This window comes from Festucalex cinctus, chromosome 5 (assembly GCF_051991245.1).
Source record: "Festucalex cinctus isolate MCC-2025b chromosome 5, RoL_Fcin_1.0, whole genome shotgun sequence".
Lineage (NCBI taxonomy): Eukaryota > Metazoa > Chordata > Actinopteri > Syngnathiformes > Syngnathidae > Festucalex > Festucalex cinctus.
In genome coordinates, this window is record NC_135415.1 from 24675235 (window position 1) to 24695467 (window position 20233).

The following is a 20233-nucleotide window of genomic DNA, read 5'->3' on the forward strand; positions in this document are numbered from 1 at the left end:
TAGATCATAATATAAAGGCTATTAGCTTATCAAGTTAAAAAAAACCCGCAAATAACTCCCAACTCAACATATTATAATCATTATTATCGCGATTTTCTCTGGAATTTAAAGATTTATATGCACGCCAATTGTGAGAATGCTCACGTCACAAAGAAAAAAAAACAAAAAACGACTGTATCCTTTTCGGCACTGTTGAGTTTCCGTACCGAAACCAACTAGCAGCTAGCAAGGAAGAGCTAACCCTTTCTCTTGTAACAGATGAAAGTAAGAATTGGATAACTTTTGGATAACAAACGTTGCCACTCTTCGACATAAGTCTCCGAGCATTTTGAAGAAACAGCGTAAGTGGCTTTTTGATTGTCGTGTGTCGTCATTTGTGTACTTGTAGGAGCAGTGAGAAGAAAAAGAAGCCGGCTTTAGCTTTTGTGGAATCGAAGATGCTATGCGTAGCTAGCCGCCAGTCAAATAGCTTTTTGCGCTCGAAACGACCAATATTTAGTCTTAATGTTACATTAAAATAGTAGTAACTTGAATATTATCCTCACCGAACTGTTCCTTCTTCCCCTCATCAGTATTCGACTTCCTCAATGGCATCGACAACAACCATCATGGTCCCCACCACCGCGTCGCGCTTCGCCCTGCTTCAGATCGACTCGGACTCCGACACGGATACTTCTGAGGTCGGGAAGACGGCCAACAAAGCCCGTTCGGGGAAGCAGCGTCCGGAAAAGTCCACAGCGGGGAAAGCACCTCAGGGAAACGACAAGAAGAAGGACAAGAAGAAGAAAAAGAAGGAACAGCAGCAAAATGAAGCCAACGAGGTAAGAATGTGGGGGATGGGAGAGAGAGAGGGTCTCAGGTGTTTGATAATGTTAAATTGTGAATACCCTTGTAAAGCTATATGTGAGACTTGTTAGATTGCAACACGCAATGATCAAGGCCGTCAAATGAGACAGCTGGTTTGCAAACTTGCAGGCAAATCTTTGAAGTACAGCAATATTTGGTAAATTCAGCAAATCTCCCTACTGGCCACACAGAAACCCAAAGAGAAGCCTGTCATGTTTAAATCTAATGTTAGCAAATTCAGCAACACGATCAGCCTGGGACTGATTTACACAAGATACTAAGTGGGAAACTGAATGTCATCTAGGCCGACCACAATACCAACATAAAATAAACCAATCATTTGTTTATTTATTATTATTAATGTATAAATACATATCAAACAGAGAACAGAAACAGAAATACCTTAAACAAGAAAATGGCCTAATAGTGGCTCTGCATTTTCAACTGGTCTAGCTACCAAGTTCTGGGTAGAGAAAATGTGAAATTACACCCATTCATTTCTTATAGCGCTTGTCCTCATTAGGTTCGCAGGTGATGTGGCACATAGAAAAACAAAATTCACACAGTTCCATATGAAAAAAGTGCATTGAGATGACTTGTGAATAGGCAATAAACATGGCACCTTCACGTCCTTGAACCCAAGTAACGCCAATAACGGAGTTGTCTCCTTTTCAGCTTCGCAATCTGGCCTTCAAGAAGATCCCGCAGAAGTCCCAGGGCCCGCCGCCCTGCATGACGCTTTCGGGAATAGCCAGCGAGCTCCTCACTGCCCCTACGCCGTCGTCACAGCAGGGCTGGCAGCAGTGGAAGCAGAGGGACGAGCAGGTAAAAGAAAATCAGGCCTAGCGCGTGTAGCATGATGAAAACGTGTCCTCTTTCTCACCGCAGATGACATCTGAGATGTACGAGGCGGATTTGGAGAAAGCCTTGATTATGAGCAAACTGGAGTACGAACAAAAGAAACAGGTACTTCCAACAAACAGTCACTACCTTTATATATTACTTAGTCACTTGGGAAATAATAGAAATTAACTCAAACAAAATAAGCTAACCACTGTATATTACTTATCTAGATGTTTGCAAGAGCATTTTGCTATTAGTATTCACTAGGGGTGTTAAAAAAAATCGATTCGGCGATATATCGCGATACTACATCGCGCGATTCTCGAATCGATTCAATAAAAAAAAAAAATCGTTTTTTTTTTTTTTTTTTTAAGAGCTCAGAATTGTTCATTCGGTAGTCTTACCGATTCAACGTCTTATCATCATTGCCTTTTTTTTTTTTTTTTTTTTTTTTTTTTTGTGTGTGAATCGATTTTTAAACTTCCATTTTTAATGGAAAAATATTTAACAAAACGTCTGACTTCGGGTTAGGATTCACACCTTGAGCATGGAAGAATGTTATATGAACGGAACATTAAGCCTTAATATTTTATTTTAATGCTGTTCAAACATGAAACAGATTACAACCTCTATAAGACTGAAATTTCAGATAAATAAATAATACATTTTCATATAAATCTTACACTCTACAAGCTTACTGATTAGTATTTTCTAAATTTGAATGAAAAAAAATCGCAACAATCGACTTATAAATTCGTAGCGGGATTAATCGGTATCGAATCGAATCGTGACCTGTGAATCGTGATACGAATCGAATCGTCAGGTACGAGGCAATTCACACCCCTAGTATTCACCATCTGACCTGTTCCAGCAGGGAGGCAGCAACAACAACGCGTCCTCGCCAAAGTCTCGCAAAGATGGCGGCGGCAAGGAGAAGAAGAAGAAGAACCCGCAGGCCAAAGACAAAAAGACGGTCTCACTGCAGGACTTCCAGGCTGAAGGCAGAGCAGGTCAGACAAGCTCCAACATCAGACCAACGAGAATGCTTGAAATGTGCGTCATTGACTTCCTGTTGCTCTTTGTAGAACATGCGCACCGGAGACAGGAGAAAGAGGTGAGTGTCTCACGCAATACTTGGCACGCGGGGCATGTAGGGCCCCTTTCGTTACTTATTCTGACCTACTTGGCATGTATATGATCAAGCATCTGCTATTATTTGCTGCATTCATTTAACTCATTCACTCCCAGCCATTTTCACTGAAGCGTCCCACTTCGCTCCCGACTGTTTTACTGGATTTTGACTGGTTTTGCAAGCCCCATGCAAGTAACCTGTCTGATCTCTTGTACTTTGCTTCCACCTTCTGGCTGTTTTTTAAAATAATACTATTGCTTTAAGCCACTTCTTCATGTCAGAAGCTGTATCTTCTGTATGCTCTTGCATTAAAACATAAAAAATAAAAAAATATATATATTTTTTTTTAAAACGGTTAAACACGTTATTGGGAGTGAAGGACAAAGTATTTAAAAACCGTTTTTACACGTTTTTGGGTTTGAATGAGGTAACTGTTTTTGCCCATAAAATATGGTCAATTAAAATGTATTTAAATACATTTAGCTCATTAAATAATTGGTTAATTTGTTGTAAGAGAAGAAAACTTTTTAGCTAATCAGTTTTAAATGTTTAATTTTATTTTAAATGTTACTAAATTATTGGTTAATTAATTTATCATAAATAATTTAAAAAAGTCATACACAGTGCATATTAATTTTATTAAGTAATTGTATGTAAATAAAGTCATACTGCACTGTACAGCACTTTTAAGATGTGTAATTTTTATATATAGTAAAATAAACCATTTTACATACACAGCACATTTAAAAGTTTTATTAAATTGGTTATTGTAGATAGGGAAATAAAACATTGTGCAGTACATTTGACATTTTGTATTACATAATTGGATAATTTATTATGAATAAAATATGTAAGTTTACATTTAACCTTTATATTTATTTATTTTTATATATTTAAATATTATATTATTAATATAATAATTATAATTTTTATAATAATTGGTTAACAAATACGGAATATAACTAAAAATGACATGTTTGATTTATTTACCCTAATCTCCGCAAAACCTGGCCCATCTGTCCAGTTGAAAACGGAAATGTGGCTCCTGAGCAGCATACTTGGCCCACCAACATTATCACGCATCATCAGATATAATATTAACGTTTCACAGGAGCTCTATGTAGCACGTTCACGATGTTCCTCTCCCGCAGCAGGAAGCGGCCAACTCGGCTCTGCGACTGGGCCAGGACGAGCGTTTCTTTAACAAGCTGGAGGACGACGTCAACCAAATAGTCCAGCGGGAGAAGAGACGCAAGCAGTACAACGGCAGAGCCGACGGCGACGCCTCGGCGGAACACGAGCCAGTCAGTGTGCACACTGCAAAAGCTTGTCAAGAAAGAAATACTCAAGTACTACAACCCCTCTCTTCTGCTGCAGGACCCTCGTGCCGAGCAGCTGAAGTACGATCTGGAGAAGAAGGACCTGGAGATCCGTGAGCTGAAGAAGACCATCGCACAGTGGGAGGTGGGCCCGCCCCCCCAAGCCCCCCGAATGCCTCGGACGGTGTGGCTGACAATGGAGACGCGCTGACAACTGGCATCGTGTGTTGCAGGTCAAATACAAAGAGGTGAAAGCAAGAAACGGGCAGCTTCTCAAGATGCTTCAGCAAGGAGAGAGTGAGTCTGACCATTACCTTGTCTATGGGGCTGAGCTACTTATTGGGGTCGAAGGTCAGGTTGCCTGCCAATCGTGGTTGCTTGATCTGTCTACATGTGTTGGTCTCATCAAAGTGCAAATATTCATGCTAACTGTTAGCACATGAATTGGATTTTCTATTATATGTTAGCATTAACTCATTAGCTCCCAAAAACGTATAAATATGTCATATTTTAAATGTTTTAAGTGTCCCAAAGACGTATTTATACGTTTTTTGTCGGGGGGGGTTTATGCCAGACCATAGAGAAGGCTTTTATGCAGTCTCTCTACTGCAGAAAATGGTTGAGTGGCAGCAGAGTATAAGAGATCAACCAGGCCATGTTAAAACTCCCACAGTTTTCCCACAGTTCTAAGCAGAATTGTGAAAAACGATGAAACTTAGCCATTTTCTTTTGCTAATTGCTGCACAGTGGAAACGGATAGGAATATACTTTTTTTTTCCCCCTGATAATATAAGAGACTCTAATCTCTCTTTTGGTATGTTCCATATTTTTATAGCTATAGAACATAATATTTCACAGGCCTTGAAAAATCAGTCAAAATCCAGGAAAACACTTAAGGGAAAATGGTTGGGAGTGAATGAGTTAAGCTAGCGGGGGAGGGGCATAGTAGTTTGGTTGTTTTGAATACGCTTTTGATGAGTATTTTGTTTTGTTTTTGTGTAGTGAAAGACAAAGCAGAAATCTTGCAGCAAGTGCAGGAGCTGCTGCATATCAAAGAGGAGCTCTCATCACAGGTTGGGTTGCACTTCTTTTTCAATTTCAATGACATTATTAGGCCCAAAACTCGTGTCTGGTAGAACAGAAATCAAAGTCTCAAATGTGTGAAATTGAAAGACGGCCATTTTGGGTTGAAGCTGCCACATCCTACTAGTGAATTTTCCCAAATGAGCCACAATCAAGATGGCCGAGACTTAAATTGAGAATTTTTGTCGTTCGTGTGTATTATACACCTTAACTTTCTGTGACTTTTTTGCTGTTGTACTATGAGATTTTTATTTGAATGTGAACAATTCACCATTATTTCCTTTATTTTTTTTTGTAGGTGACCTTACTACACACTGCTCTGGAACAAGAACGATCTAAAGTCAAATGTCTGCAGTCTGAGCAGCCCAAACATCAGGTAACTTTATTTTTCCGCTCTATTTTCTCTAAACAGCTGTATATTCAAGATGACAAACAGGTGAGTCTCCGTTGTCATTATCGTTAATACAGTGGAATTTCCCCCAATGGTATACAGCGGAACCCTCCAAAAGCAGATGCTAACTTTGCATCGAATGTTGCGAGTATTTATGGTTGAGGATTAGCATGGATCTCTATTATGTATCAGGCAGTTTCAAAGGATGAGCAGTTTGACTTTATTTCAGTCTTGTATTATTTTTCAACTTGTCATAGTTTAAATGTGACTTATCCTTTGTGCTTTTGTGGTTTCCAGGGTAACAAAAGAGGGAAGAAAAGTTCAGAGGATCTCTGATGGCATCATTTGAAGTCCCAACGACAACATGCTAGCGAATAAACATGTTATTTTGTTGTTTTTTTATGTTGGACTGACAGCATGTTGTAATGCATGCCTCTCTTACACACACACAAATGGTTCAGTGCTGCCCCCTACAGGCACATGTTCATAGCAACAGGAGTGCCTGTTTCTTCAAAATGCCAAAATGTCTGACAGACTTGTTGAGAAATGTTTCTAGTTTGTCCACTGTTCAGTCAATAAAATACTTTTTCAGTGAAAAAAAAGTGGTTGCTTTGAGTTTGAATATTTAAATTATGTGTTTTCTTAACAATTAACACATACACAAGCACAGATTCTGACATAAAAAAAAATAGTATTTGTTTTCTCAAGTGCAGAGAGGACAAGATGTCTATTAGGGCTTTTCCCCAGAGTGTAGCAAATAAAAAAAAAAAAAGGCTTAATTTGAGGTGCAGCATTTATTTAAGATTGAGGCAAAGCATCTACTTATATTATCAAAGCAGAGGCCACTTTGACACGATTGTGTAAGGTCCTGCTTTAAAATGTTTTCAGATTGAACAACAATGTCATTTGGACCAAATGAATAGGTTCTACACTATTCTGTGAAACAAAATAAGTATAAATAAACCAATCGAGATCAATGGTACATTCCTTTCCATGTAAATGTTGAAATACAAAAGAATTATACAGCAATCAAACTAATAGTACAGTCTATAATCCTAAGAGTAAACATCACAATTGCAAACACGCATAAAACTAAACAATACAAAGAAAGTTTCCTGTGTCATAATGGAAAAGTAAAGTTACAAATTGTTTTTATTTTATTTTTTTAAATGTATTAGAAATTATATTTTTTTTAAATTGTGATTTTTCAAGCTAAAATTACATACACGATTTTTTGGGTGTAATACAATTCTAATTATGTTTTTTCCTTAGAAATATTACAACTAAAATTGTGTAAAACTAACATTTTTCTCATATTACAATTTACATACAAACAGTACTTGTTAAAATTTCATGATCAAAAGTAGTATTATTGTTATATAATAGAATTTTCTCAGGTTACTAAAAATTCCCAAAATGTTAAATTAAACATTACGTTAAAAAGTATGTTTTTCCCTTGCAATATTACAACAAAAACTGTTAAATTGTGATTTTCTTCTCATCATAATCCAACAAAAATGAAGTCAAATTTTTATATTACAACTTGAGATTTTTTTTCTTCTCTTAATATTCCAACAAAAATAACGTAAAATTTCAATTGCTGCCCCATATTGCATTTAAAATTCAATTTCTTGCAATATCACAACAATGACATACATTTAAGATTTTTCCTCACAAGTAAAAAGCACACAAAATTATGATTTTTTTCCCCCCTTTGAAATATATCAAAACCTGATTTTCCCCTTTATTACAACTGAAATTATGTTAAAACTTTTTCTAATATTAAAACTTAAGATTATTATTTTTTGTCTCATAGTGTTACAAATAAAATATGAAATTAAGTCTTGTTTTCTTGTACTGTTTGTGAGCATAATATTGATTCAAATAATACAAAATCCAAATTTAAAAAGGTTATTCAAGGCCCACTGCCCTCACATTGCGTTTCGCTGCCGGTGCTCGCGTCCAGCGAGTCGTCCGACAGCATCTCGATGCCGGTGTCCACCACCGAGTCCCGCGCCGGCCCCGCCGGCCCCCTCAGCTTCCTGCGACGCAGGCCGACGGCGGCCCGCGTCCCGTGGTGGGGGGGCGGCCGGCGCTCACTGTAACCGTGGAAACGGGCTATCGCGCCCATCTGGTGGTGCTCGGCGGGCATCTCGGGGTTCTCGGCCGACGATGAGGACGAGGAGGGGCTCTGCTGGCGCGAGAATTTTTTGACGTCTTTGGACCCGGTAAGTTGCGTGGCGGTCTCCTCGGCGCCGAGGCTCTGGTCGGCGCACTGGGACTCGATGAGCTGCTTCCTCAGCTTGCGGCTGCAGTGCTTGTAGAAGAACAACTCCTTCTCCAGGTTCTGCAGATGCTCCTTCATCGCATCCTGGGCTTCTCCTGATGAGTTGCCCTCTTCAAGAGGGAGGAAATACAAACAAAAATTAACTCATTTGCTCCCAATAACGTGTAAATATGTTTTTTCAAATGTTCTAAGTGTCCCAAAGACGTATTTACACGTTTTTTTTGTTTTTTTTTTTATGCTAGCTAGAGCATCCAGAAGGATTTGATGCAGCCTCTCAACTGCAAAGAATGGTTGCAGAAATGGTAGTTATTACACAACCGGCCAGCAGGTGGCAGCAGAGCAAAGGAGCTCAACCAGGGCCATGTAGAAAAAAAGCTCAATTACTTACAATTTGGAATAGATTTGTGAAAACTGATTACACTTAGCTCTCTTCTAAATGTTAATTGCTGCAAAACGGAAACAGAAACATATTTTTTTTCCTGATAAAAGAAAAGAATTTAACTCATTCACTCCCAGCCATTTTCACAGAAGCAGTCCCGTTCGCTCCCGGCTGTTTTACTGGATTTTGACTGATTTTGCAAGGCCCACAGAATATTGTGTTTTATTGCTATAAAAGCATGGAGTCTATCAAAAGAACGATTAAAGTCTCTTCTTTCATCAGGAAAAAAAGTATGTTTCTATCTGTTACAGTCTTGCAGCAATTAGCATTAGAAGAGAGCTAAGTTTCATCAGTTTTCACAAATCTATTTAAAATTCAAAGTAATTGAGCTTTTTTTCTACATGGCCCTGGTTGATCTCCTTTGCTCTGCTGACACCTGCTGGCCGTTTGTGTAATAACTACCATTTCTGCAACCGTTCTTTGCAGTTGGAAGGCTGCATCAAAGCCTTATGTATGCTCTAGCATAAAAAAACAAAAAACAAAAAAAACAACATAAATACGTCTTTGGGACACTTAGAACATTTAAAAAACAACAACGTATTTATACGTTATTGGGAGTAAATGAGTTAATCTTTCTTTTGATAGGTCCCATGCTTTTATAGCAATAGAACACAATATTCTGTGGGCCTTGCAAAATCAGTCAAAATCCAGTGAAACAGCCGCGAGCGAACGGGATTGCTTCTGTGAAAATGGCTGGGAGTGAATGAGTTAAGTTACAGCTTAGATGGACCTGATGTTTATTTCTCAGAAGCTCTCGTTCGCTCTTGGGAGCGTTTGTTTATGTACGTGTTGTGTGTCAACCTTTGCGTTTGCTTATGAGGAAGCAGATGTTCCTGTGGTGTTCCTGCTGCTGCTGGGTGAGCCGGCGGTCGGCGTCCAAGGCCAAGTTGTCACAGGCCAACTCCAGCTCGGCGCGCGCTTGCTCCTGCTCGGCGCAGTAAATCTCCAGCTCCTCGCAGTACAAACGCAAACAAGCTAGCGCTTGGCGCAGGTCCACCACCTGGTGACGAGAAAGAAAAAAAAAACAACAGAAAAATGATCAGGCTTGCTTTTGATTGATACAGTTGACAGAAAGGTGTCCATTTAATTAGCGATGTTTATTATTGCAGGTCTACAACTGCAACATATATAAATACTGAAATATTATCCTTCCTAGTATTTTATCCTTCTAATGTGGCAAAAAAAAAGAAAGAAAAAAAAATGGGGGTGAATACCAAAAAACAAGGTGACCAAATGCATTTAAAAAATTGCATTAATATACTGAACATGGAAGAGGAAACATGAAATAAATAAATTAATTAAAAAACTCAACCTACTCATCCGTTAACATGATGTAGAAAGAGTTTAAATGTAAAAAAAATAATAAAATAAAATAATTAACGACGTAATAAACACGATAAGTGTAAATGTGTACAATTTAAATAAAAAGCAGTAAAGCACGTGCAAGAAACAATGAGAGAAAATGCAAAAGCAAAAAGATTAAATGTATCTCATTTCAAAGGATAAAATATATATATATATATATATATATATATTTATATTTTAAAAATACACAATTTAATTGGTGGTATTTGTAATGCGTAAAAAAGTTCATACTTTTTGGGTATTAAACATTTTAAAAATTGCTTCGCAAAAAACAATGAACATTTCAAACAATTTAAAAAAATAGAAAGGATAAAATATCAAGCATGTTTATATTAATATTTTAATATACTTTATTTACAAAATAAAAATTCTATGTTCAGATTAAATGAAATTTAATTAAATAATAATTAAAAAACAAAAATTAAGAATCTACAGATAACTTAATCTATAGAGAAAAAATATCAATATTACAATAATCAATAATACAGTATACACATTAATTTTTTTATATAATTTTTTTTTCAAAATGTTAAATATTATTAATCTTTATTATTTATCAGGTATTTTCAATACCACTTTTTTTCAGACCGATACCCATAAGAGTACTCAACTCTTGAGTAGTCACCGATACTAAATACTGATACCACTAGTACTTTTTGATGAATAACCCAAAAAATAATGACCGATAATTTTTAAAACAGGTCCTATATATCCCAAATTAATCTTTTACCTTAAAGTTGCATGGAATTAATGGCAATTGTCCAGGTACTGTATGCATGTACATATAGAATTGTGCACTTACTTTGCTGAAGTATTTGACGAGCAGCTCGGAAGCTTGGGATTGCGACAGAGCCCTCAGCTTCCCGGTGACGCCGGAGACGCGCGCGATGTTGCCTGGCGCCGAGCTTCTTACTTTCTCCTGCTTGTCCTGGATGGACTGCTGCTTGAAGTCCAATTCCGCTTCCAGGACTTGCACGGCTTCTTCCAACTGCTCCTCCTTGGCAACAATAAAAGCCATCGACACGTGTCTTTTGCTTTTTCTTTGGCTCTTTTTTTTTTGGCACTTACTGTGACATCGGATCAAGTCTGGCTGGTTAGTTGAATTTTGATTTTAGCAAGCAGATGCTAAATGTGAATGCTAGCATGGATATAGCCCTCAAAGGAATGAAAACGTTTGCACACCCCCGCCATGACCTCCACACTGACCTCCACAGTGAGCAGCGTGCTGTCCTTGAGCTGTGAATCCAAGCAGTCTCGCTTCTTTCTCAACATCTCTTTCTCCTTCTCGTGCTCCGTCACAGACGCCTGCTTCGAGCTACTCGCCGTCTTCTCCTCCAACGTTTCCAAGCGCATTGACACTCGCAGCAGGTCCTGACTCAAAACCTGCCCAATAACATAACACAGAAACTAAGATTATCTTTAATATGACTTAATTAACTCGTTTTAAATTCATCTGAGAGACTGTGCAAGTCTTGGTTTTGCTGTTTTGGTATTTTTAGCATGGGGGGGGGGGGGGGGGGATGAGGTATTTTTTGTTGTTTAACTCATTAGCTCCCAAAAACGTATAAATACGTCATATTTTAAATGTTTTAAGTGTCCCAATGACGAACTTATATGTTTTTTTTTTTTTTAATGCCAGAGCATAGAGAAGGCTTTGATGCAGTCTCTCTACTGCAGAAAATGGTTGAGTGGCAGCAGAGCATAAGAGATCAACCAGGCCATGTTAAAAAAAAAACTGATTTCACCACAGTTCTAAGCAGAATTGTGAAAAACGGTGAAACTTAGTTGTGTTCTATTGCTAATTGCTGCACAGCGGAAACAGATAGGAATATACTTTTTTCCCTGATAAAAGAAGAAGGAGTGTTTTTAAAGGTACTAATTGTACATGACAAATAATGAAAATATCAAATTTATTATAGGCAAAATATTAATGTTTGACTGGCAAAAAATGGCTAAATTAGTAAAGTAGCCCTTTAAATGTCCTCTATTATTTTGTCTTTAAATGTATTTCACTATCTGAAGCACCTTGTGTCTGAAATGTGCTACATAAGTAAATTATATTTTGGATACAAACAAAAATAAAACAACATTATGAGGTACAACTTTTTTTTTTTTTTTTTAATTTGACAGCAATGTCACGTCACCCCCCACATCAATTTAGCGCAAATGAACTTGGGCTCAGCCATCCTACCTGACTGGAGCGCAGCCTCTGCGTCTCCAGCGCGTTCTTGCGCTGGAGGCACGCGTCCCTGCGCCTGCGCACCTCCTCGCTCTTGCTCAACTCCTCGTCCAGCTCCTGCTGCGTGGCTCTCCTGTGCAGCTCCAGCTCCTCGGCCTCGTCCAGCCAACGAGGCTCACATGCCTGCAAGCCACCACAGGTGCGTGTTAAAACAAAAGCAAAGGTGGAAAATGGCCGCAATGTCGTCATGTTACCATTTCCTTTGGCCACAGTTTGTTTCTGCTTTCGAGAACACTGTCCACCTGAAAAAAAATACAAATATATAATATATATATATAATATGTTGGTGGTGTTTGTGCTCCAGGCGCTCACCCTGTCAGGCTGGCACTCTCCAGAGTTGTCGCTGCTCTCCGGGTCGGCCCGCCTGACGCTCGTCTGCAGCTGAGCCCTCTGCAGGTCCATGTGCTGCAGGCTGTGACACAGCGCCAAGCGGGCCTGTCGGCTCTGCTCCAACATCCACGCCAGCGCGTCGTCTTCTCGGTGGTCGCCCGCGTGGCGCCGGACTGTCGCCAGCATTTCTTTCTCTGTGGGTTAGAATATGTGAGTGATTGCTGACAATGAGAGATCAAGTAAGAAATTATCCAGATCATGCCAAAACATTGAAATATAATTTCAAACTATTCTTCAAAAATAAATCACTTACATGTGATTTGATGTCCTAAAAATATGTTATGTACACACCATTTTTTTCCATCTCTTTGACAAGCTCGTCTTTTAGGCACATGTTTGCTGACAACATCTGGATCTTCCTCTGAATTAGACTGGCTCTCTGCCTCGGGTTCTTCATGCGACAGTACTCAGCGGCTTCTCGCTTGGTCCCTGAGAGAAAAAGTACGTGCAAAAAGAATTGCATCAGCATAATGCAGGGGTCAGCAGCCAATTCTATAATATTTATTTATTGTTACATTTTTGGCAATACATTTTGTGTACATTTTATGGTTATTTTCAGGATTTCTTCTTTTGTTTTTGGGAAATTTTATAGTTATTTTTCAACATTTTCCTGATAGCTTTTTCTTAAATCAGTTGTCTGACTTTTTGACAAATGGAAATTTTAAGGTAAATTTCAGGATTTCTTCTTTTGTTTTTGGACATTTGAGTTACTTTTTAACCATTTTCTTTTCTGCTTTTTTTTTTTTTTTTTTCAAATAAATGAACTTACTTTTTTGGCAATTGTGTGTACATTTTATGGTATTTTTCAGGATTTCTTGTTTATGGATATTGTAGAATTACTTTTTAAGCATTTCATTTTCTACCTTTCTTTAAAAAAATACATTTTCTGACTTTTTTGGCAATATGAAAAGTATTTTATGGTAACTGTCTGCCTTTTTTTTTGTTTTAGGACATTTTATGGTAATTTTTTGCTTCTCCTCTTCCTTTTTGGATATTTATGGTCAATTTTTTTGACAGTTTTAAGTAACTTTGAAAACATTTTAATCTACTTTTCGTCTCGTTTCGTTTTTCTGACAGCTTAAAATTTTGGACTCTGACAATTTTTGAGTATTTAATTATTCATTTTCAATCATTAATTCATTTAAAGAATATTTTATGTAAAAAAATAAGATAAAAATGTGAAAAAAATATATTGATTTCTACTTTTATTTTTTATTTATTTATTTATTTATTTATTTTTAATAAGCGAAGACCGTTGATTCTAAAAAGTGATGTCGTACATGTGGCCTGCTGAGTTGTTTGCTTTGATGGGTGATTCAGTCCGAAACTCTTTTCTTTCAGGGCCGATTTCTTCTGCCTGCTGGTCCAGCTGAACGAGGGATTCAACATCACAATATTAGTACATGGGAAAAAAAACAAAAAACAGCTTTACCTGCAAAACAGAATTTGAGGGAAATGGGAGCATCTGAAGTCGAGTTTTATTTTGTTGCATCAAACCAAAATAGCCACCAGTGGTATTAAGTATTTTCTTACCCAAGTCCACTAACTAAATTGTCCTTCTCTTGACCTTGTCGCTCTGCCGTTTGCTTCAGCAGAGGGCAGAAATCCTTCACCTCCTCCTCGCTCTGCAGGCGTTGGTTGCTCATCTTAAAAGTTGCCATCAGCCTCTCCAGCGACGCAGCGGTTGGACCGGGACGAAGCTACACATAAACATGCAATCATCGGTACATTGCTCGTCTTTTTATGACATTATTTCAAGTTCTACGCGCTAATTGCTATTGCTAATGCTGAAGTCATGCTACCCACCTTGCTGATCAGCATGTGTCCGCAGCTGGGTCGTATCAAGTTGGCACTGTGTGGTCTGTGGTGAGCCTTGCAGGAGGTACCTGGTGTTCGACCCCGCATGGCCATCAGGTCGCAGCGAAGGCGATCGATGAGAATCTGCTGGTCCACCAGTCGCTCCGTCTTGACAATAATCCGGATCAGGATATTCCTTGTCAAGTGTTAGCCATGGGCGACGATGATACAGAGATGGCGAGCGGCCTCACCTGTGTCTTCTCCTCACAAAAGGTCTGCTGGAGGACATTTTGCTTCTGTAACAGTTCCTGCATTTCTTTTTGCACTTGTTTCAGTTTGGCATCTTTTTGTGCCAGGAGTTGAGCCTCCGTCTCCAGAGACTCCTGAAAGGAGAGGTTGGTTGGTTGATTGCATGGTTTAATATTACGGTGGGCATGCTATTGTGGTTGGTTATGATGGTTGATGCTCCACTTCGTCGGATGTTGTTAGGTGGGTGTTACTTTGGGGCAGGGCCACCAATTATATGAAAATGATAGCTACTTATTAGGTACTGATTAACGTCAAGAGCTACCAGTTTGATACGATTTTCTTAAGTAGCAAACTTGCTAAAATTTTAGGGGGGTAAATCATTCCATCATCATTTCTCCCACTAGCTTTCCTCCATGAAGTCTACACTTTGGTCATGCACTACTATGCTGACCTTTGACCCATGTTTTTTTCTGTTTTCTCGTTTAAATGTCATTACAAAATTTACACCAATGCAAGTGTATATTATAGAATAGCAACAACAACCTATGTGATACGTCTTACTGGTAAGAAAGATATTTATTAATTTTTTTATAGAATTACAGCACAAAGTCCCACACATCCAAGAATTATTTATTTAGTAATTTATTTATTCAAGCGGGCTACTCAAGTGATCCTTGGGAACCACTACCTACTTTATTGCACTTTACGGGTGTTTGGTTATTAGATGTTACGATTGGGTTGTTTGCTTAGTTTGCGTGTTGTAGATGTTGTGGTTGCATGTTATAATTGGTTGGTCAGATTATTTAAAATTTGGGGTATTGTAGATTTTTGGTTGGATATGTTGGGCAAGTTGGTTGCTCTAGTTAAGATTTTTTTGCTGGCTGGTTGGTTGGTTGGTTAATTTATATGGTGTTAGTTAGTTAGTTAGTTAGTTAGTTAGTTAGTTAGTTAGTTAGTTAGTTAGTTAGTTAGTTAGTTAGTTAGTTAGTTAGTTAGTTGGTGGGTTTTCTGGGTGGAGGAGTGGAACCGTCACTTGCCTTCGGTGCCGGTTGGTGTGGTTTCGCCTCCCCGCCTGGGAGACCATGTTTGTTTGTTTGTGTGAGTGAGTGTAAAAATACAAGATACATATATTTTATTTTATTTTTCCCTCTCATGTCACTTTAAGGGCTCCTTAAAAAAAAAAAAAGTTAGAATGAAATTATTAGCTAGTTGGATGGTACAGTTATTTGGTTGGATGTTTGCCATCGTTGGATGACTTCTATGATTGGGTGCTGTGGCCATTTAATTGAATGCTATTGTTATTTATGGTTAGTTAGTTGGCTGAATGTTTTGATTGGTTGATATGGTAATTTACAGAGGTGGGCACTTCCATCTCTCCGTCGGCTCGTCGTTGATGGAGGCCCATTTTTTTTTTTTTTTTTGCAAAGTGCCTACTTTTTCTTGGCCAACGGAGAGACGGAAGTGTCCACCTCTCATTATTTGGTTGTAACGTTGCCATGGTTGGATGTTAAGGTTGGTTGGTTGTATAGATGCTATGATTTGCTGCTTGCTTTCTGCATTGGTGGACACTGACTCACCATATGGAGCAATGGTGAAGAACCTTCAGTGTTACAGTTAGCACCAACTTTATTATGAGCATTACTGCCACCTACAGCAATGGAGTGCAAATAACATCCACAGTCGCATCTTCCTCACCTGACACTTCTTGAGGTCCTTCCTGAGCTGACCGATGGTGACCAGATGGGGCGAGTCGCTCTCATTTGACCAGCCGACATCATTGCTCCGACATGATTGGCTGACGGCTTCCGCCCTCTTCTGCCACTCGTGCACTCTGCGTGTTAAATTGTCATTTTGAAAATCCAGTCCGCAGACCTCTGCTAGGAGATCTGCAGCCTGCTCCACCAGTGATGAGTGGGGAGACGCTTCCCTGCGGCTCACTTCCTGTTCTGGCGTGGGATCAATTCCAAGCTGCCCGAGAGGCTGAATGTCATTACCGGGTGGGTCATCAGAAGACAGCATGGTGGTAATCGTCTCCTCAGAGTTTTGTTCAGGCGTTGCCACCTCGGCATGCTGGCGAATGCGGCGAGACTTGGAGGCAAACTTCAGCACGCTCAAGCTCTCGGCAAAGCTGTGGTGCGACGGGCTGACGCACGCCACCATGAGGGTGCAGGCGTTACCGCCCAGTGAGTCCCGTAGCAGCCGGGTGATCTTGGCGTGGCGGTACGGAACGTAGGCGCTGCGTTGCCGCCCGGGATGGGCCAAGGCACGGATGACTTTGCCAAGTGCCAGCAGGCCCGTGTTGATGTGCACCGATTCCTCGAAGCGGACGCCCGTGTTGCCCGTCTTGCCAACGCGCTCCGAGCCGGCCAAGTCCACCACGCAGAACTTGGAGACGCGCTCGGGCCGGTCGGGCCCGGCAGGGGCTCGCTGGCGGAGCCACAGCGTGAGGACGGTATGCGAGCGGCTCGAGTGTTCGTTCATACGGGTGGCACCCGTTTGGCGCAGCGCGTTGCCCACCTCCAAGACGTTGAGGAGCTCCTCGCAGGAGGAGACCGCCACTTCCTTGGCGCCCACAACCACTGTACACACGCAGATAAACACAAAACTTACATTAATTCATTTGTGACTGTTTGGGCATTGCTGTTTTGGTTAGCAACAGGCTCAGCTGGTAAATCTTCAGACTTCAGACTTCAAAAACAAAACAAAAAAATCCTAAAAATGTAATCAGAAAATCATCAAATTAAGACATAGTTTTTCGAGATATGTAATATTTCAATAAATGTGTTGTAATCCTTCAAGTAAGAAAAACAAGTTTCTGGAAAAGCCAAAAGAAAAAAACTGTTTTCGAAAAGTCTTGCAAGTCAAATTGGAATAAAATTGTGATCATTAACAGCAGACTTATTATATTTAAGATAAAATTTAAAAAAAAAAAAAAAAACTTGTATATTTTGTAGGAGAAAAACATTTTATATTTTCAGGAAAAATATTTTTTGTTTTTAAAAAAATATATTAAAAAAAATAGGTTTTAGTTTTATATCTTAAATATTTTCGAGTTATATGTTATATATTTTTTTCCTTAATTTTTTAATATTTGCAACAAAATAAACCAATCTTTGAGATAAGTTTAAAATTTACACGAAAAAAGTGTTTTCAAGCGAAGCAGACTAATTTTGATATAAATCGTATACAATATTTCAGAGAAAATAAGTTGTATATTTAAAATACAATGTCATACATTTTCAAGAAAAAGGACAATATTCTTTCCTCAATAAAATGTCACATATAAGAAAAATACATACATATTTGAGAGAAGTCAATAAGTCATTTGAAAAAACTGCTTATCACGAGGAAAAACAAGCCAGTATATGCATTTGCAATCATTATCATTAAAAAGTTGTTTTTTTTCTTATGAGGAAAAAAAAAAAAAAAAAGTCAGTTTTTTTTCCACCTGTGTTTCCCCTAAAGTCATCTCTGATCAGGAGATCTTTGTGGGATGTGTCGAGCTCCAGCAGGTCACGAAGCTCCTCCTTGTACAGCTCCAAATATGACACCCGCACAGTAACCTCCACGCCATCACTGTGCTGCCTCTTCTCAAGCAGCAAGAACACGTCTTTGGCCAAGCACGAGATGATTCCTCCTTCTGCATCTGTAAGATGGTTGCCATAGTTTGTACTAGGGATGTAACGATATCCAAACATCACGATACGATAATTATCACGATATTGTGGGGACGTTGGCGATATTTAAAAAAAGATCACAATATTGTAAAAAAAGAGAGCTCATACTAAAAACAACAACAATATTGTGCTTTTGTACATAACAGCAATGCATATAAACCACCTACAATCTCGCATGACAATATTGAGGCACTTGCTTGGTAATGCAAGCACACATTGATCGCTTCACAAGCAAATTCGGTTCCCCTTACATCTGACAATTGGCATAGATTTTAAACATAAAAGGCCAAAACATCCCTAATGAAAATTAAATTGCACTAATAAACTAGACACTAGAGGGTGCTAGAACTGCACAAATGGAAATCAACCTTACTTTTTTAACAGATGTGTTCATTTTAAATATTGTGAACATGGCGACGACAATATTGTGGCAGTTTTGATATCACGATATCACGATATTGCCCTTATCGTGACATCCCTAGTTTGTACTAAGTCTTTCTCTAAAAATTTTTAAATGCAAGTCTGCACATATATTTTTGTTATTTTTTTAAGCTGTCTAAGAAATATATCATTTTTCTCTTTTTTTATTTTAAATTTTTCTACTGTTTTTTTTAAGACTTTTTTTTTTTTTTTTTTTTGTCTTTATGCCACCTACAGGCCTCTGGTGGAATTCATAGTTTTAGTGTGCTCTATAAAAGAAGTTGCATTGAGTAATGTTACGATTAGACTTAACTTCCGACTCCATAATCAACACGGCACATAAAGTGAGGTCGTTTTTTTCTTTCTCACCCATCTTGTTACCACCGAGCGTGTAGGTCTTCCCGGAGCCGGTCTGCCCGTAGCAAAAGACGGTGGCGTTGATTCCGTCCAGGAGACATCTGGTCAGCGGCCGCACGCAGGACTCGTACACTTCACCCTGGCTGGCGCTCGGCCCGAAGGCGTGGTCGAAGGAGAAGAGCTGATCGGAACCGAGGATCACCTGCGGGGCGCCGGGGACCACACGCAGACATTCCCGGTGGGCGTGCAGGAGCTCCCTGGGTAGGAGGGGACGCAACCGAACCGCCACGCGGATGCGAACCTCTGTCATGACGCCAACTCCAAAACCAACCGCGGACTAATCTATATTTTTAAATTATTACATATTATTTGTTCGGAAACAAACCACTAGATAAAGTCGCTTTCTAGTGCGTCCTTTTTAAAAGATTAAAGTGAGCCTGAAAGGACCACAAAGGCAAACTGCGACTGTCAAAAGCAACAGTCGTCATGGACACGTTCTTAACTGAACCCGATTCTCAAATTGCTTCTCTTTCATCATCTATTACATATATAGAGGCTACAGCACATCAAATGTATTCATTTTACCCGATTCTAATCTCTTGAGAATTGTTCGCTAAATCGTTATTGTTGACATTTGAGCGTCCTTTGAGGCTGCTCGGTCGGCATGGAAACCGCCGCTGGAGTCGAAGAAGGCGCTTCAAGAGTCCCCTCGACGGAGCGACTTGAAGACATTAGAAATTACACAGCGCCCTCATGTGGAACTTCCAAAACTACAGCCATCCTTGAAATCTTTTTATCTCAATATTTGAGCTGGTTGGCTCTTTTCCCAAGCTAAATACGTATTTCACTTGAGCTGTTACCATTTTTGTATCTTACAAAGTTCTCCATTGTGGGATTAATAAAATTCATCTTGTTTTATAACGATTTCTTTAAACGATAAATTAAAGCCAGGGAGTTAAAAAAAAAATTTTTTTTTAAAAAGTTCAATAAAAAAATAAAAATGTTCCGATTGTTGTTCTGAATGTTCATGATTTGCAAGTATCAAGATGGTGTCACAAAACATATTTCATATTTCACTTTCTGCGACTCTTCCAGTCTCTGTTGAAGATGTTCTGGGACTTAGCTGAGTGGCCTCCAAGTCTGAGAACATTTGGTTAGAAACCTCACAAGTGCAAGGTACGGTTGATTAAATGTTAGCTGTCGTGAAATCTGTTGGTCCATTCAATTGTCATGATGTACACAGGAAAGAGTTTACATTTGTGTGTAAATATTAAGAGTGCTGTGCTAAAAATAAAAAAAATAAAAAAAATCACCTGGAAATCCAATATCCCTCACTTTTTGTTTACTTACAATTGTGTGAAGATTGGTTCATTTTGCATCCTGCCAGATGCCCAGCTGA

The 20233-nt window shown here is 39.0% G+C and overlaps 3 protein-coding genes across 5 annotated transcripts in view; 1 reads left to right on the top strand and 2 right to left on the bottom strand.

Moving 5' to 3' along the window:
- frmd3 (FERM domain containing 3) overlaps positions 1–812 on the bottom strand; it is a 53585-nt gene extending 52773 nt beyond the window's left edge. The window contains exon 1 of the mRNA XM_077520935.1: positions 546–812. The gene's annotated coding sequence lies outside the window, so the exon portion shown is untranslated. The remainder of the gene's footprint in view (positions 1–545) is intronic.
- gkap1 (G kinase anchoring protein 1) lies at positions 173–6210 on the top strand. 3 transcript variants are annotated; one of them, XM_077520937.1, is made up of 12 exons: positions 173–341; positions 573–821; positions 1522–1671; positions 1735–1812; positions 2561–2699; positions 2775–2803; positions 3973–4125; positions 4199–4285; positions 4374–4437; positions 5143–5213; positions 5522–5599; positions 5912–6210. In XM_077520937.1, exons 2-12 carry the CDS (start codon positions 588–590, stop codon positions 5948–5950), a joined length of 1122 nt encoding a protein of 373 aa, XP_077377063.1. In that variant the 5' UTR covers positions 173–341; positions 573–587; the 3' UTR covers positions 5951–6210. The 3 variants fall into 3 exon arrangements, with proteins under 3 accessions (XP_077377063.1, XP_077377065.1, XP_077377064.1); XM_077520939.1 differs by having other exon boundaries at positions 3976–4125; XM_077520938.1 differs by having other exon boundaries at positions 2564–2699.
- Positions 6211–6405: 195 nt separating this feature from the next.
- On the bottom strand, positions 6406–19525 carry LOC144018600 (kinesin-like protein KIF27). The gene is made up of 15 exons (XM_077520934.1): positions 18847–19525; positions 17829–18026; positions 16076–16959; positions 14383–14514; positions 14141–14299; positions 13868–14034; positions 13615–13703; positions 12626–12763; positions 12257–12468; positions 12139–12186; positions 11897–12067; positions 10912–11088; positions 10508–10702; positions 9142–9340; positions 6406–8011 (listed from the first exon to the last, which is right to left on the bottom strand). The coding sequence occupies exons 1-15, from the start codon at positions 19142–19144 to the stop codon at positions 7530–7532; spliced, it is 3549 nt and encodes a 1182-aa protein (XP_077377060.1). The 5' UTR covers positions 19145–19525; the 3' UTR covers positions 6406–7529.
- Between the last annotated feature and the right edge of the window lie 708 nt (positions 19526–20233).

Bases quoted from the DNA above. Each gene is read 5' to 3' on its own strand.
- LOC144018600 (XM_077520934.1), bottom strand. From the start codon at position 19,144: ATGACAGAGGTTCGCATCCGCGTGGCGGTTCGGTTGCGTCCCCTCCTA. The intron at 11,089-11,896 runs GTAGGATGGCTG...GTTATTGGGCAG, and splicing joins AGAGGCTGCGCTCCAGTCAG to GTTTTGAGTCAGGACCTGCT. The intron at 8,012-9,141 runs GTTGACACACAA...TCCCTCTTGAAG, and splicing joins CCTCATAAGCAAACGCAAAG to AGGGCAACTCATCAGGAGAA.
- gkap1 (XM_077520937.1), top strand. From the start codon at position 588: ATGGCATCGACAACAACCATCATGGTCCCCACCACCGCGTCGCGCTTC. The intron at 1,672-1,734 runs GTAAAAGAAAAT...TTCTCACCGCAG, and splicing joins GGAAGCAGAGGGACGAGCAG to ATGACATCTGAGATGTACGA. The intron at 5,214-5,521 runs GTTGGGTTGCAC...TTTTTTTTGTAG, and splicing joins AAGAGGAGCTCTCATCACAG to GTGACCTTACTACACACTGC.